The sequence below is a fragment of the Watersipora subatra genome, chromosome 7 (genome assembly GCF_963576615.1).
Source record: "Watersipora subatra chromosome 7, tzWatSuba1.1, whole genome shotgun sequence".
In the NCBI taxonomy this organism is placed as follows: Eukaryota; Metazoa; Bryozoa; class Gymnolaemata; order Cheilostomatida; family Watersiporidae; genus Watersipora; species Watersipora subatra.
This window is the reverse complement of record NC_088714.1, coordinates 24,157,512-24,173,094: the sequence shown is the minus strand read 5'-3', so window position 1 is coordinate 24,173,094 and position 15,583 is coordinate 24,157,512. Positions and strand designations below refer to the sequence as shown.

The window sequence follows — 15,583 nt, the reverse complement described above, 5'->3', positions numbered from 1 at the left end:
TTTACTATACAGGACGTACATACCTTTGGAGTAAAGTGACTTTAGCTGGTATATTGTAGTATATAAAGCAGAGAGGAAAAAACTTATCAATGCTAATTATGTTGCTGTACACTTGAAGATTAATTTAATACGTAATAAAATGGAATTTTTAATAAAATGGAATTTTTAGCAAGCTAAAGAAGGTTGTCTAGTTCTGTACAATTTTTCTTCTGGTTTAAAAGAAAAAAATGCTGGTGCAATGCAGAAAACTGTTAGCTAGCTAAAGCTTGTAGAAGGATCCAGAGAAGGTGCTACAGTAGTTTTTCATGTATGAAATGTACACAAGAATCAATGCAACCATACGTACAAAGTTTATACGTATTTATACCTTAGAGGAAAGGGCTTTAACAAGTTTCAGAAAGTAATGTAAATGCGTCAACTATCTTGAGTAGCTAGTTATATGAGTTACATACATACGATGAATTGTATTCACGTAGGAGATAACAAGCCCACCTGCAAAAACATGGTTGAACAAGAAAATAAAACATAAAATCAAAAGGAAACAAATATAATGAACAAAATATGAAAAACATGCCACACAAGAGATAAATAATATATATTATACATGCATCGTTTTAATGTACCAATCTACATCAGTAAATTAAACACTTGAAATATTTCTGCGAATGTGAGGTTTTCTGTATCTTCTACATCCTCGCCTTTACCAAATAGTTGCTCCTTTTGAATGCTGATCGCATGCATGACCTAGCTCTTTCAAATCTTCAGTCGGAAGTTCTTTCTTGTGCTTGCTTCAATGAAGTTCTTGTTTTAATAATAATTGCAAATGCTGATTGGTTGCGATCATATTCCTTGACAATGTTAATAATACGGGTGCTTTCTTCTTATTTGCGACATCCAACTTTGTTGACATAGAAATCATTTTTCCTTCGTTTTGTAACGTTTGTATCGGTCTCAGATTCCATAGCTAATGAATTAAATGTAGATACTTGTAGTTATATACGTATGCTGACTTAAAAGTTTATAGTAAAAGATATAATAACGCTACAAATGAATATTTGCTCTCGCTTGTGTACTTTACACGAAACTTTCCACGCGGAATGCTGACATGAGAGAAGTCGATCATCGTGTCTCTTCCAAACACTCTGAAAATGTTTTCGGCAAACTGTAATTCGGTGTCTTTTTTATTTCGACGTGCGTTATGAGCGCACCGACCGCCAAATTTTAACTCGGGCGAAACTTTTCTCAAAATCGTGTGGTGAAATAAAATTCGTATAGCGAGGTGAAGATATCACAATGTTTGACTTCGTAAGGTGAAAAAATCGTATATCAGGGTAATCGTATCTCGAGGGTGCACTGTATTGTCAGTAACCAATCCAGTCATTTACTGCTATAGATTTACAACACATTGCTTTTGGGGTTACACCTGTACTTTGGTGTCTAATTAATTAAAACAACACACAATAAATTATATAGGTATGCTATTGACAAGGTTAGACAAAATCACAATTCCAAGACGCAGCCTTGATAATATCTTTCAATGTGAATTGATTTGTAGTTACGACTGTAGGATAGATTTTTCCATAAAGTAATCAATCAGCGGGTTCACACCTAACTTTGTTTCACGAAAGTATAGCGAGTTGGGCCAAGACTCATTCGCACTTACTTGGACAGCTGTACCAGTCCTCAAACACATTCAAAGATTTGCGAATGTGTTTATACCTTAAAGATGTGGTTGCGTCAAAAAATTCGATCTAATGAAATTAAGACCCGTAAAAGGCTAAAACATCAGCTACAATTTGATGCCATTTTTGTCTTTGTAGACCAACCCTGTCCAGAGATATATGCGTTTGAATGAGGCCCTCTTTTAAAAAGCTCACGTTCCAGCGGGTGCTTCTTTCGTGACGTCACAAGCAATATATCTGAAAAAAACCACGAGCGATAAATATGAGGTCGCTCCCTTAGCCAATCATCAGCGTGAAATTTTTATATAGGCCGTAATAAATGTTATCACTCGTAAAACGCATTGTCTGTGATCTCAAATTTAGGGATTTTACTCTATTATTAAATCGCATGGACATCGATATTTACTAAATTAGTTAACATCGTTACTTTAATGAATTACTCGATCGACACGTTTTATTGGCGAATAACATACATGTAATAATGTTATTGTAAAATTGCGGTAAAGTTACTGCGAAGGTGACTCCGAGTTTTATTGGCATCAGGTAGTTAAAGTTCTACGGAGGAAGCTCGGAGAATGGAGGTAAATTTATCTTTTACTTTGAGTCTCCTTAGAGTTTCCTGTTGAGTTTACATTCAGATTATATTTCCCTGTTTGAGGCTAAAATGTAATTTCCTGCGCGTGCGAGATACGTATGTACAGAAAGTTTTTGACGGCTTCTTTTTAATCTTTAGCATCTAGCTATACAATGGCTTAGATTGATGAATATACTAAAGGTAATATTTTAGTACTCATTAATACATGTACTAATTAATAAAATTGTAACTTTTCGCTATCACTAATCATCGTTTTATATTTTTTATCGGTTCACCTAGCTACATTCGGTTTAAATTTTCTGTGGCATCTTTATCTAGTAAATTAGGTTTATGATTTGACATTAGATGTTCACTTTTCACTTGTAGAAAGTGAAGAAAATCGATTGATCAATGCAAATCTTTAATTTCCAGAACCAAAGCTTTGAATCGTTGGCTTGGCGTACTTGTGCCTTTGTTAAACGTTTATTTGTTTTTAAAATTACACTTGCAATCTATTTAACTCCCAATTTGGAAGCTGTCAATAGATACGCTTTAGAATGACATATCTATGAATGACATATAATTATTGCATTTGTTTTACTGATTACAGAATGTTTATGTCATCCCACCAGCCGAAGAAACTTTGTCAGTGTGGAAACTGCTATAAATGGGAAAGAGAGACTTGAATGTGTGCTGCGTAAACCATGATGTTTTGTTTGAGTTTGTTGCAGTAGATGAATTTGTCTTATTGTATCAGCTAAAACTATGTGAGTGGCCACGACTTGATGAATATTTTTAATAAAAGCTTTATGCCGAGATGAAAATATTTTTGCTTGTAAAAATTATATAATAAAATAATATTGTTGAAGATAATGCAAAACATGATTTGCAGAATATTGTAGTGAATTGGATATGGTATATGGATGTCCGCAGAACTGGAGAATGTGAGTTCAAATCCAGTTTGCAGCAGACTTCTCATCCTTAAAACTCTATCCCTATCTATATTCTTTTAAAAGACGCAGCTTGCTTATTTCACTTAGGTAGTATTCGGTAAGAATACTACTAGTAAGAAACTAGTACGTAGACGGTGTAGGCAATGATATACAGCCCCGTCCCAAAGATAGGCGACGGACATAATGTGGGCGGGACTTATGGGAGGCTGTATATCGTTAGAATGGGTAGCTGCGAAACTGTGCTGATACAAAGACCTCGTTCTACATAGTTAGCTTGACAGAATTACCGTAGACCAGTAGAATTGGTAGTCGGTACCCAAATGTTTACACAACATTTGGAGAAAGTGAGTAGAACAAATTTTCAATTTTCGTTATTTGAGGCCTTTGAAACATTCATAATAATGTATCTGTAGCTGGATTTAAAATTTTATTCTAGCCAACATGAGCAAATACAAAATAAGATATATGCCAATAGAGCCGCGTAAGACTAGACTTTTATCGCAAATAGCCGATGTGAATACGAGAGATAGAGACAGGTTGTATAACGCGTGACATCATTTTGGGCAAGTCTGGGCACGTTTTTGTGGCCTGAGCGTTTTTACCGCGATCAGACTTTTTCGATTTTAATCTTCAAATATCTTGGCAATGAGATCGCGTAACACAACAAACAACATATCAACTGATAGAGAAAAAAATGCTTTCTTTTAAGATCAACTCAAATTTGACGCAACCACATCTTTAATAGACTCATATATTTCATAGTTGCATTCAGAAAGATAGAGAGAAATACTAAAAATTTCTTAAGACACTCTTATTGGAGGTTTCAGTGAAACCGTTTCACTCAAATGAACACTGTGATTGAGCTAGTACATATAATCCCCGCTGTGATTGGATTAGTGCATTGACCGAATGCTCTGATTAATTTAGTCCATAAAATGAATGAATTAAATAGTATTTTATAAACACAAGTTGGGGCACTGACAAACCTTTGAACAGAGAGTAAATATCACTTTCTATCTTGCATTTGGTATCATATTGAACATCTGAGCCAGTCCACTGGACGATAACCTTGCTACTTATTGAGTGACAGAGGAAGAGAAGTCCTGAATATCCTTCATGTCCAGCGGTTGCCACCTAGAGAGAAACAAAACAACAACAGCTTGTAGATAACAGCAACTTATTGACAACTATCACCGAGCCGATCAGTGGGTCAAACGAGAAAGAAAATTTGTTAAAATCGTTTTTGAGACATACCACAAACGAGAGAACCAAAAAATGGTTTGCACCATGTGGCATGGAATAAGCAGAGATTGTGCTCTTCAGGTGATTGACAGAATATGTCTATGATCACATGCCACATTTCATTTCTAATCCTGATTGAAAGACTGCCATGCAAGCCACTGAAACAATAGTACAAATAATAACATTACATTATCATCACAGAAAACGAGCGACTGCGCGATGCATAGTCTTCATAGTATGAGTAACTCTATGTCATCGACCTGATCAAAATTATGTTTCAATTAAAAATGGTCTTGACCAGAGATCTGGTGGTCAGCAATAACACAAGAGTTCCATGCAATTATAGCGTGTAGTTGGCAGTCAACAACCAATAGCAGACATTGTCACTCGCCTCACGTAACTGAATAATATTTTTCAGCAATCGACAAATTTTTCAATTCGGCAATTTTATGTATAGACAGATACTAGCTGTATAACCCGGCATTGGCCGAGTTTTAAAAATCAGCTTATAAACAATGAGAGGTAATGAGATTTGCCTGCCACTTGCCATTAGCCTGGCACATTGCCAATATATAATTTGAGTAAATGTACTGATAAGAGCTACTGTTTCTCATCACGTTACGCCATCACTTTGCTTTGTGATGGAGAGCCGTAGCTTATTTGCGCCCATATAGTGACATATATCGCCTAATGAACCCATCAAGATCGTGTGGCTGAATTGGTAAGGCATTGAACTGGTGAACCGGAGGGTCCGAGATAAAATCTTTTGCGATACGGATTCTTTATTCCAAAACACTAGTTAATAGCTATAGCTGAACATAGTGAAGGACAGATGGCAGAAAAAAAGCGACAAACTTTGAGAAATATATACGGTATATATGTAGATTCATGAAAAAACAACAGCCAACATTTACTGGCTATTCATGAAGGGGTGTCATGGTTATGGATTGTTTACGCGGTGGTGTGCCAACCAACACGACGCATCGGGATCCTTAATATTGATCAATGTACAATTTTAGCATGAACAATGATATGGTTTAGTTCGAAAAGACACATTGCAGAGCTTAAATTAAAAACAAATACGCAATTTCAATGACATACAATATATTTACATTTTGTTCGATGTCATTGTTCCTTCTCACTAGTAAGGGCCAGTTGATGAACAACTGTGTTGTGATTCTATACACAAAGTGAAATGATAAGTAGTGTTGGAACATGTTAACTGTACTATCTCTTTCCACCTTGATGTTCTTCTCTGAAGTCCCTACAGTTCTGTCTCATGTTTCTGCACTCTTCAGGTGACTGGTAGTAGGTGGTAGATTTACCAATAGCCGACCAAAGAGCGTAGAAGCATGAAATGGAACTGTAGTGACACCAGAAAAAACAACAAGTCAATAGAAAGATAAGTACAATGAACCGACTCAAATATTTTGATTTTTTATAACACTCCAAAGCTTTCAGAGTATATAGTGCTGTTAGAAGTAGACCTGAGCACTTATTAATTAGAGCAAAAAAATGAGAAACTGATAGATAGTTTTTTCGAAGAGGAACTTATATAGGTTGACCACTTTCACGGTCATTTCCATACATTGACTATCTAAAAGTTTGATGTAACACTACCTCAACAATTTGTACAGGCGGCTAATTCAGTATATCGCGAGGCTGAATAAGGTGAATAAGGCAAGACTGCCATACACAAAATGTTTCAACCAGGATATTGTAGACAACAGTTTGAAACTTTCATGTAAAAAGCAATATGTTTACACGATTATATTGCATATTTATATATATATATATATATATATATCATGTTAAGTTAAAACACCTGTTATCAGCTACTATGAACAATGATGCCTAAGTTCAATACATGAGATTCAACATTATTGACAGCAAACACAGATAAATATAATATCAGGGTTAGAAATGCTGGACTACAACACTGCCTACTACTGTACACTAGAAGCAATACTTTTATATCAATAAACACAACATTAACTAATAGATGCATGACTATTATTCAGATGTTCCCCTAAATGCTTTGCTACTTTCTGTAAGATTTTGAATAAAAAACCTTATTTATAAGCAACAGTATAACCATATAAAAAGCATAAATCTCTGCGAACTTGCACCGCTAAATCACACAGCGTGAACATGCAAGCCATATGATTGCTAGTAGAATACAGTAACTTATCACTAAAACCAAAATCAAAAAAGTTGATGACTATTGCTTGTCTAAAGAAAAACCGGTTGTCAGTATTACACACCTTTAGCTGAAGATCAGCAACTAGCCCAGATGAACTCATTTTTTCTGATGAGTTAACTTATGTTCAATCTTCTTTTGCCAGCTTTAATTCTGAACCACCTTCAAAGCAAAATATATGCGACCAGATAGCAAGTGATAGACATGATATTGTGTGCAACTTGACCAGAAAAGTTTTGTTAAAAGTTTTTCTTTCTTAATTATCAGCAATGCCAACCTCAACTTACGATTTTGGCTGATGATATACATTTTCAAAATGCTACATATAATCTGAGCAAACATTTGAGTCTTTATCTAATGTTATGTCTATGATGTGACAGTAGAGGTGTTTTTTGAGTATTGCAGTTTCAGGAGTAAATGTGAAGATAAAATAAAAATTAAAAACTAATGTAGAAGTATATGTAAGGTAAATTAGTTTAATCCTCGGTAAGCCATAAGATAAAGAAAGATATGCTGTGTATCTCTATACCTACTCCCTTTTCCTTCCAATCTACACGCCTATGCTTTTACTTATAAGCATATTCATGAGTCTGTAAGGTTAGGTAAACCAAAAGCCCCTTTTTGTTGGTTGCTAATGTGTTTTTAAAACTCTTTATAATGCCTCGGTTTTATTGCTACATATGGGTAAGAAATTTTATTATGAAAATCTTGTGTAAAATTTGGTGAATTTTTCAGAGTTTTTTAAACATTAATTTTAGTATGTCATAGGCCCTAATACAGCATCTTATTTATTTAAAACTTGAAAAAATTTTACATTGGTCCATGATATATTGAAAATATTGTGACATCTCATCGGGATGCAAATGCAGGCGACAAAAGGACAACATGATAGTCATAAGACACTAATGAATTCGGCAGCACAGCATGTGACACCCTGTTTGCTGATTTGCATGAATATAGTACAATGTTTTGGCATTTTGCATACTTCATTTCCATTAACTTGTCTCTTCTCCTCAGTCATATTGTAGTAATAAGTACGACAGCACTGAATGTTGTTTTTGGCTTAATATTTCTGGTCTTTGCGAAGCTTTTGGTAATCTTAGCCTTCTTTCAACTTACATGGCATTATCCTTGAAACGGCGCATTTTAGTTGTACCAGTGTATTATACCAGGTAAGCTGCATAGCTATTATAGTTCTTTATTCCTAAACTGTTCTAAGTAAAACAAGATTGTTTAGTTGATATATAAAAATTAACACCATATCTATTAATAAATTAGAAGAGATTTAATTGAAATAAAAATGCATCAATATACAGATGCTGCAGTCAATAAAGCTATCTATATTTAATAGAAAATATTATAAAGTTTCTTTGTCTGACCAAATGGAGAGAGAAAATGTAGAGGCCATTTCACGGAGATAATACAATTGTCCGTATGAAAAGTATTTATCTTCCCCGCGATTTAGCAAATGAACCTTACGAAAAGCAGGAAATGGAAGTTCACGAAAACGCAAAACAGCATCGTGCTTCATAGAGTTAATAGAATTCATGGTTTTAAATATGATGTCATTTAGCGTGTGCATTCGCTATACGGTATATGAAAATATCTTTGATCAATATGCCTTGCGTATATTCCAAACTACGGCATTTTGTGATGGCTGCGATTAACTGTTCGTTTTTGAGCTTTTAAGAGCTTGTAATCACATTTCCACATATTTTGCACCTACAACACAGCAGAGTAAGACATAGTGAATCTTTTAATACCAAATAACTGTAATGTGAAGTTTGTTGCAAGTAAACCTTTAAAAAACAATGGAGATAAGTGTAGTTTGAAGCGGAGAGAAAAAGCAACTTGAAAAAAAATTTATATTTTTGTGTGGCTGAAAATTTTGCTAGTTTTGGGTTCCATACTTTCAGTGAAATGCTACACTCAATCGATTGTGCGTTTGAATAAAAAAGAAGATAATAGCAAAAATATCATTACCACTTGAACTATAAAACTTGAAAGTTTCATATGATGAGACAACAGCTTTATTATCTCGTCAATTTATGTATTACTAATCATGCATCACTAATTAGTCTATAATTTCTCTATTTTAATGCACGGGTAGGAACATGATACTAGAAATAGGGGTAGAAACATGATACTAGACATATAGGTGGGAACGTGACACTAGACACAGAGGTAGGATTATTACGCTAGGCACAGAGGTGGGAACATGACACTGGACATAGGGGTGGGAGCATGACACTCGGCACAGAGGTAAAAAAATGACACTAGACAAAGGGGTAGGAACATGACACTAGACACGTGATTATGAACACGGCACTAAAAGGACTCTATATCACTCTTGGTGCTTTTTCCTTGTCCATTAGAACAAATCGACTTCCAAAGGTGCAAACACACTAGGCGATTTTATTGCGTGTGCCATGAGGAGGACGAAGATATCGCTGGCGTGTGCCTAAACACACTTTAGCGATTCACCAGCAAACGATAATGCGGGCACGCTCACAAACTGCCAATAAAATTAGGTATCATCAGTTTTTTAAGTGTTGTTAATACATTTAAGTCAATATGGCCCCTTTTAGGCAGCGACATAAACAACTTCTGCTTTTGTTATTGGGCCTATCTCACTTTAATGGATTGTACACTACAAGAAGACAGACGAAAAAACGATTTTTGTATTTTTAACAGTAATATTTTACAATTTTTATATATAGTTTACTTTATAGTAGTTTTTTAGCATAATATACATTTACCATTCTCAAGATGTCAACCTTCGCAATGATTGACTCCAAATGTTGGGTTTAACTGATTTTCTTTTGTAATTTTTGTTTGTTGTGTGGTACAGGACTAGGCGTGCTATTATCAAATTTATGAACAATTCAGTGTTCATTCTGATGATGTTTCAATCATAACAAAATAGCAAAATGTTGTGGCTGTACGTTGGTGAACATCCATAGGTAAAATATTGCCAGCCATAAAACTGCATTCTGGAAAAAACCAACCAATCTAAATGCATCTCGCTCACAATAAAGTTGTGATAGAAAATGTCTAGCATTATCGCTTTGCATGAGCTCGCTGAGCGAGTTCTAGCGCAGATTACCGCCACGCAGCCCAATATCGCACTAAATATCGCCTAGTGTGTTTGCACCTTAACATTTGGGGAACCAGTCAACAATTGTATCAATATAAAGGACGCTAACTTTGGCATAACAGGATTCACATGTGTAGAATGTACTGCCTATTGCCTATGTAGAATGTAAAGCCTATTGCAATGCTTACATTACGTCATGCTTGATGCAATGACATTGTGTTAGACTATGTACATGGACTATTCAGTTGAGTTTCAAATTTGAATAAAAGTACTAGTGATCTGTTGCTTACTGAGTGTTTGATAAACATACCACAATATGTAGAATGGTTTTTCTACGCATATCTTTCAAAAATAAATCATTCTGCGTTCACTGCAATTGTATCATGCGATTCAGAGATTGACGTACAGCTCAGTTTCATTTCTGCCTAATATGATGCTTTCACTAGTTTTAATAATTTGCAATGATTTCCTTATTTTTGCAGGTTTCTCAAATTACTGCTTATTGAAAAATTGCTGACACGAGTCTCTTCAAGGTAAACAACGATGGCCTAATATTTGAAAGAGAAACTCGCCTTTGCAGGCTTACCAAAATGCTCCTTGCATTAGGAAGGTAATCAGATTTTTTTAGGGTTCTATGACTTTTTAGTAAACAACTCATGAAAATATTAGTGGAATGCAATAGTTCACAATGCACAGCTTCTAACTAGAAATGTCCAAAGTAAATAAAGGTACAATAACTAGTACAAATAATGGCTTTTTGCAACGCACGTAAGACCCGTTATTCCATCGTATTTGACAACCATCTATCTTACACTGCAAGCAACATAAACCAAAAACCAAATGTAAACCAATATTCCAGTTAAGCCAGGTACATTGATTGACAACTGCCCTTTTATATAATAAAAAAGAAAAGACTTTCACAAATGATAAGCTGCCGCTCTACACCGAGTGCTTGTTTTTAGGCAAAATCTTTGTTGTATCAAAGTCTTCAGCAAAAATATAGTATTTCTACTGCTTAATTTCTCTCTCTCACAAATAAAATTTAAATAATCATCATTCAAATATGTTTAATAGCAAGAGTCGTACAATATAACTCATGAACTTGTACGCGATTAATTCTTTGAAAGCGTCGCTCCTCCGATAAACGAAAATGGAATCGTTACAGAACAATCTTTCGATGCCATATTATTATAATCAGTGTCAAGGTTAATAGTTCCGTAAGATAGGTATTTCTTCTCTAAGGCTACCCTTCCCGTAACAAAAGTTCGCACCTTTGCTAGAATTTCAGAACCTGTAGTTTGTGCGGCTTGTGCAGACTGATGCCCGGAAACAGGCGCAGAACCTTTTGGGGATATAAGTGGTTGAAGCAGAAGTTTAGATGTGGTTTAGCGAGAGCCTGCCACATCACTGTCACCGAGGAAGAATACTGGCCTCAGCATTATTATCAGGAACTGTAGTCATGCAAGCTTGATCAGGTTTCAGTTGAACTCGGTTTCTTTGGGTTATGTAGTGGCCATTATCTACAAGATAAGAGCTGGGAGAGTCATGGTGATCTATTATTACACCCGAAGGCCATTCCTTTTTAGCATCAGTCCTTATGAGAGCAGAGGAACCAAGTTGCATTTTAGTTAGGGTCTGTGCTTGTTGCTCATAATATGCCTTTCTCAGGTCTTGGCTAGCAGTCAAAGTTTTGGCTGGTTTAGCAGTTACAGGTTTGAGTAGCTCAGCTTGGATTGGCAGGTTACTTCTTGTTGATCCGTTAAACAACATTTCTGCTAGACTGAGTGAACGTCCTGTCATTGAAGAGTTTCGATATTTTGGGAGTGAACAGTACACATCTCCTCTTCACACTTTTCTAAGAAGTTTTTCATTGTTCACTCACCACGTTCAGTCATTCCATTGGACTTTGGATAGTGAGGACTTGAAGTTACAATTGTGGGGGATCATTCAGATGCAAACCTTGGCATGATCTGACTGTTAAAAAGCATGTCGGCAGCTAAGATGGATACAGGCATATCATGTTCAGCCAGCACAGACTTTAGTGCCAGTACCCCACCTTTGGCAGTCTTGCTGTTGAATAGTCTCAGCTCAAGGAACTGAGAGTAGCAGTCAACAAGTACCAAATAGTCTTTGCTCTTATACTCTCAAAATGTTCATAGCAACTTGTTCCAGAGAAGGCTAGGTACCTACCTGCCAGTACCCTCAGTGGTTCTATGCAGGTGCTGTGGGTCTATGTTGGGAATGTACGCTCTAAAAAAATTGAGGGTACCAATCAGCCTCTGTGTTTCTTCTCAATAAGTAAGGTCTGGCATGGCATTGATTGCAGTCACCTCAGATCAAGCTGTAGACCATATTTTTATACTTTATGGCCTAGAGATCGCACTTCAAACTGATTGAATTGTATTTTCTTGCGAGTGAACTGTTTGGCTGTATTGGCTGTTTTAGATTTTGCAAGTAACCCTCGGAGATACTAAAACAACTGGTAAGTTTCCAAATATATGTTCAATCTTCTCCACGAAGACCTCATCACTTGAATGGAACCCGGATGGAAGCCTGTTGAAGCAGTATTGGCCATATGGGGTGTTGAAAATGGTCGGTAGGCTACTCTCTTTTGTGAGTGCCGCATGTCAGTATTCACGTTTCACGTTTATATTGGTGTAGTGCTGCATTACATTGAACCGAAAATGTGATGTCTTCCAGTGTTGGTATTCTGTTGTGCTCACGCTTTACAGTTTTGTTTAGATCTTTTTGATCTAGACATATTCTCACAGAAATATATTTTTTCTCTACACATACCATGCTACTGATTCAGTTTGTTGGTTTGTCAACTTTTGAAATGACTCCAGAAGCATCCATAATATCTAGTTCCTTATTCACTCTGTTCATTTTGCTTAGAGATACATAATAAGCTTGATGCATGATAGGTTCCACCTTTTCATCAATGCATATCTTGTCAACTTCTAGACATTCAATACCATTGAACACATCGAAGAACTCATTCAAGGTTGAGACATCACAAGTCACTACCAAACGACAGATCAATCCAAAGAGATCAGCAGCTTTCAGGCCTAAAATGGGGGAGGAGGTTTTCGTCAACCACTTCAAATTGCCCTCTATTGCTGATACCTTTATAATTCACAGAGCTGTACCGCACCAACATTGTTGATCTTTGCACGGTTGTATGCATAAAGTTTTACAGCAGCGGGTAAAAGTTTGGCTTCCAGAGAACGGATGGTGTTTTAAGTGATAAAGTTTGTTCAGCTCCAGTAGTAATCTTGAATAGGACCTCAGTGTCTTTTTGCTTGTGGCTCACATTCATTCACCAAATCCAAGATTTAACAGACTTAAGATTCAATTTGCTTGGGATAGTATTTACGGAACCAACAAACTTTCATGCGTTTCTCAGTATTGCTCTCTGGTTTGTAGCATACCTTTTCATAAATACATCCTTGCTTTCGCCAAAGTCATACTCAAACTGATTAAATATCTCTGTAGTCTCCTTACCTGTCTCATTAAGCAGTATAACTACCTGAGGTCTGTTAAAGCTTTTTTCAAGCAGGGTATCACCCTTCATGTCTCCCTTCAATACTTAACCAATTGCTAGCAAGTAATTCTCAAGAGACATTCGACACTTTCTCTAGTTTTCAGAGATATTTCCCTCGAAAGAAAACTTCTAGGGGCTTTCAAGCCGCTGTTTATCACGAAAATCCAAGGGAGTCACAGAAACAAACTATAGAAACGAGTGGCAGAGGTAGAAAACACTAAGCCAAATAACAGAGCAGGCTCCAAAAACTTTAGCTGCCACCCCGCAAGGATATGTATCATATGCAGTTACCTGTGCATCGGTATCGTAGCAAATGTCAGATCTTATCAGGAATGCAGGGACAGGGACTAGCCAGCCCAGGGGAACCAACTGCAAGGTGTAATCAGAATCAAAATTAAGTTTTTGTTTTCACTCTGTTTGTTTATTACTTGCGCTTTTACTGGGGTTGTCCTTGGCAGTTTGGCGAGATCACGATCAAGAGCATTAAGTATCACGTGCATTTAATACTAGTGCACCAACATAGTGAAGTAACTACACCTATCCCTATTAGATGATAAGCGAGAACAAGCTAGCTACCCGCCAAGCTCAAAGACTTTGTGATGGCATAAACAACTGTGATAGATTAACTATGGTTAGTGTGCCTGGCACACAAGATTGATAAACTGAACAGTCATTTTGTTCTAAAAAGGAGATGTTGATGTTTGTGGTTCTAACGTTTTTTCTGTTTGTTTATGGCATTATTTGTGGATGGTAATGTTGCTATACTATTCTGTTACAGTTATGTTCCCTGGCTTAATAGATTGGCTTAGAGTCGACAAATGTATAACCTGAATACAAACGCACTACACTTCACTCAACAGTTATTGACTCACAACTGACAGACATTTAAGTGCACTATGTAAATATAAACCACCGTCTGTTTCAAAGTTTTTTTCACCAGTATATGTACAAAGAAGATACATATAAAAAAGAAAGAGCATATAGACAATGGGGTCTGCCACGTAACATATAACTGGAGTGACTACTGACCATCTGCAGAGTCTAATAAACTACAGCATCATGAGTTCTATCAAAAGTGCAAGTCAAGGACACATTCAAAACGTCCTATGTGAAGCTGGTTTATAACAATATACCTGTGCATAGCAAAACCCATAAGCATATTTTAGTTAGATGCCATCACAGAGCTGAAGCTATTTTCATTGGTCACAACTAGATTAGATTCCACAATTGCCAGTTCCTCTGTCTATGAGATTTTTAATGACGTGTTGGTCCATAGCAAAAGCATGTAACAACATCAAATTTATTGATAAAAGTTTGAAATAGGTTCGATGAAAATATTCCCCAGACATTCCCCAACCTGCTATGCGGCACCTGCATAAGAATAAGCGATTTTACGAGACCTAAGCTGAGGCCGATAGCCTCGCAAGTCTGTTATTGGCTATCAGCCCACATGCAAACTTAGGATTGGTTTCTCTTAAATTTCATAATATAGTAGCAATGGCTTTTGCTTGATTGATATCAACTAAACTCTACATCACGACTTTTGCAAACTTTCCCATAATACCTTTACAATACATTGCATCTAACATTATTAGTAACAAGCTCTAGTTAGGCAATCTATCTTATGATAATTCAAAGTATAAAATGATGGTCTATACTAGTCGCAGTGTGCCTGTTCATGTAGCATATTTGGTGCGATCTTCGCAAAACTTTGAATGCTTACGGTGTCTCAAAAATTAACCCTTGTTAACAGAAAGGCCGCTCATGAACTTGCAAAAATTCACATTCAATCTAATAAAAATACTGCTACATATTCTAGATAGCAAATCTTTTATAGTTTCTTACTTTGTTCGGCGTAACAAAACCTCAAAGGTTTTATTACTTTGAAAAGTTTGTTAGTCTGATTAAATCACATAATCTACTATCCAGATTGTTACATGCCGTTGTTAAATTATAACTTTTTATTTATGTGTATTGCAAAGTTTTCAGTGAATATATTTGTGCATAATGCGTTGTTTGCCCATAATGAATATCATACTTTTTAGTCACACAGTCAAATCCTAAAATCATCCATTGTGGTTGTTAGTAAATTTAAATCCATTGTAATTTTGCAACATTCCAGTAGTATTGAACCAAAATGTTGCATTACACAATCATTTAAAATCACACACTTCATGTTGTATCAAAACAGAAATCGATTAGTTCGTACTATACATTGTACTGTCTGCTAATAAGCCTTGAAAATTGTGAATTACTATCTTATTATTATAATTTATTATCTGTACCACATC

At 36.0% G+C, this 15,583-nt stretch overlaps 1 protein-coding gene across 1 annotated transcript in view; it reads right to left on the bottom strand.

The window, feature by feature from the left end:
* The window catches only part of LOC137399346 (serine-rich adhesin for platelets-like), a 28,390-nt gene extending 21,576 nt beyond the window's left edge, over positions 1-6,814 (bottom strand). Inside the window, exons 1-2 of the mRNA XM_068085424.1 lie at positions 6,716-6,814; positions 4,196-4,343 (exon numbers count right to left, since the gene is read on the bottom strand). Of these exons, the coding sequence (XP_067941525.1) occupies positions 4,196-4,343; positions 6,716-6,754 (187 nt within the window). The 5' untranslated portion in view covers positions 6,755-6,814. The remainder of the gene's footprint in view (positions 1-4,195; positions 4,344-6,715) is intronic.
* Positions 6,815-15,583: the final 8,769 nt, after the last annotated feature.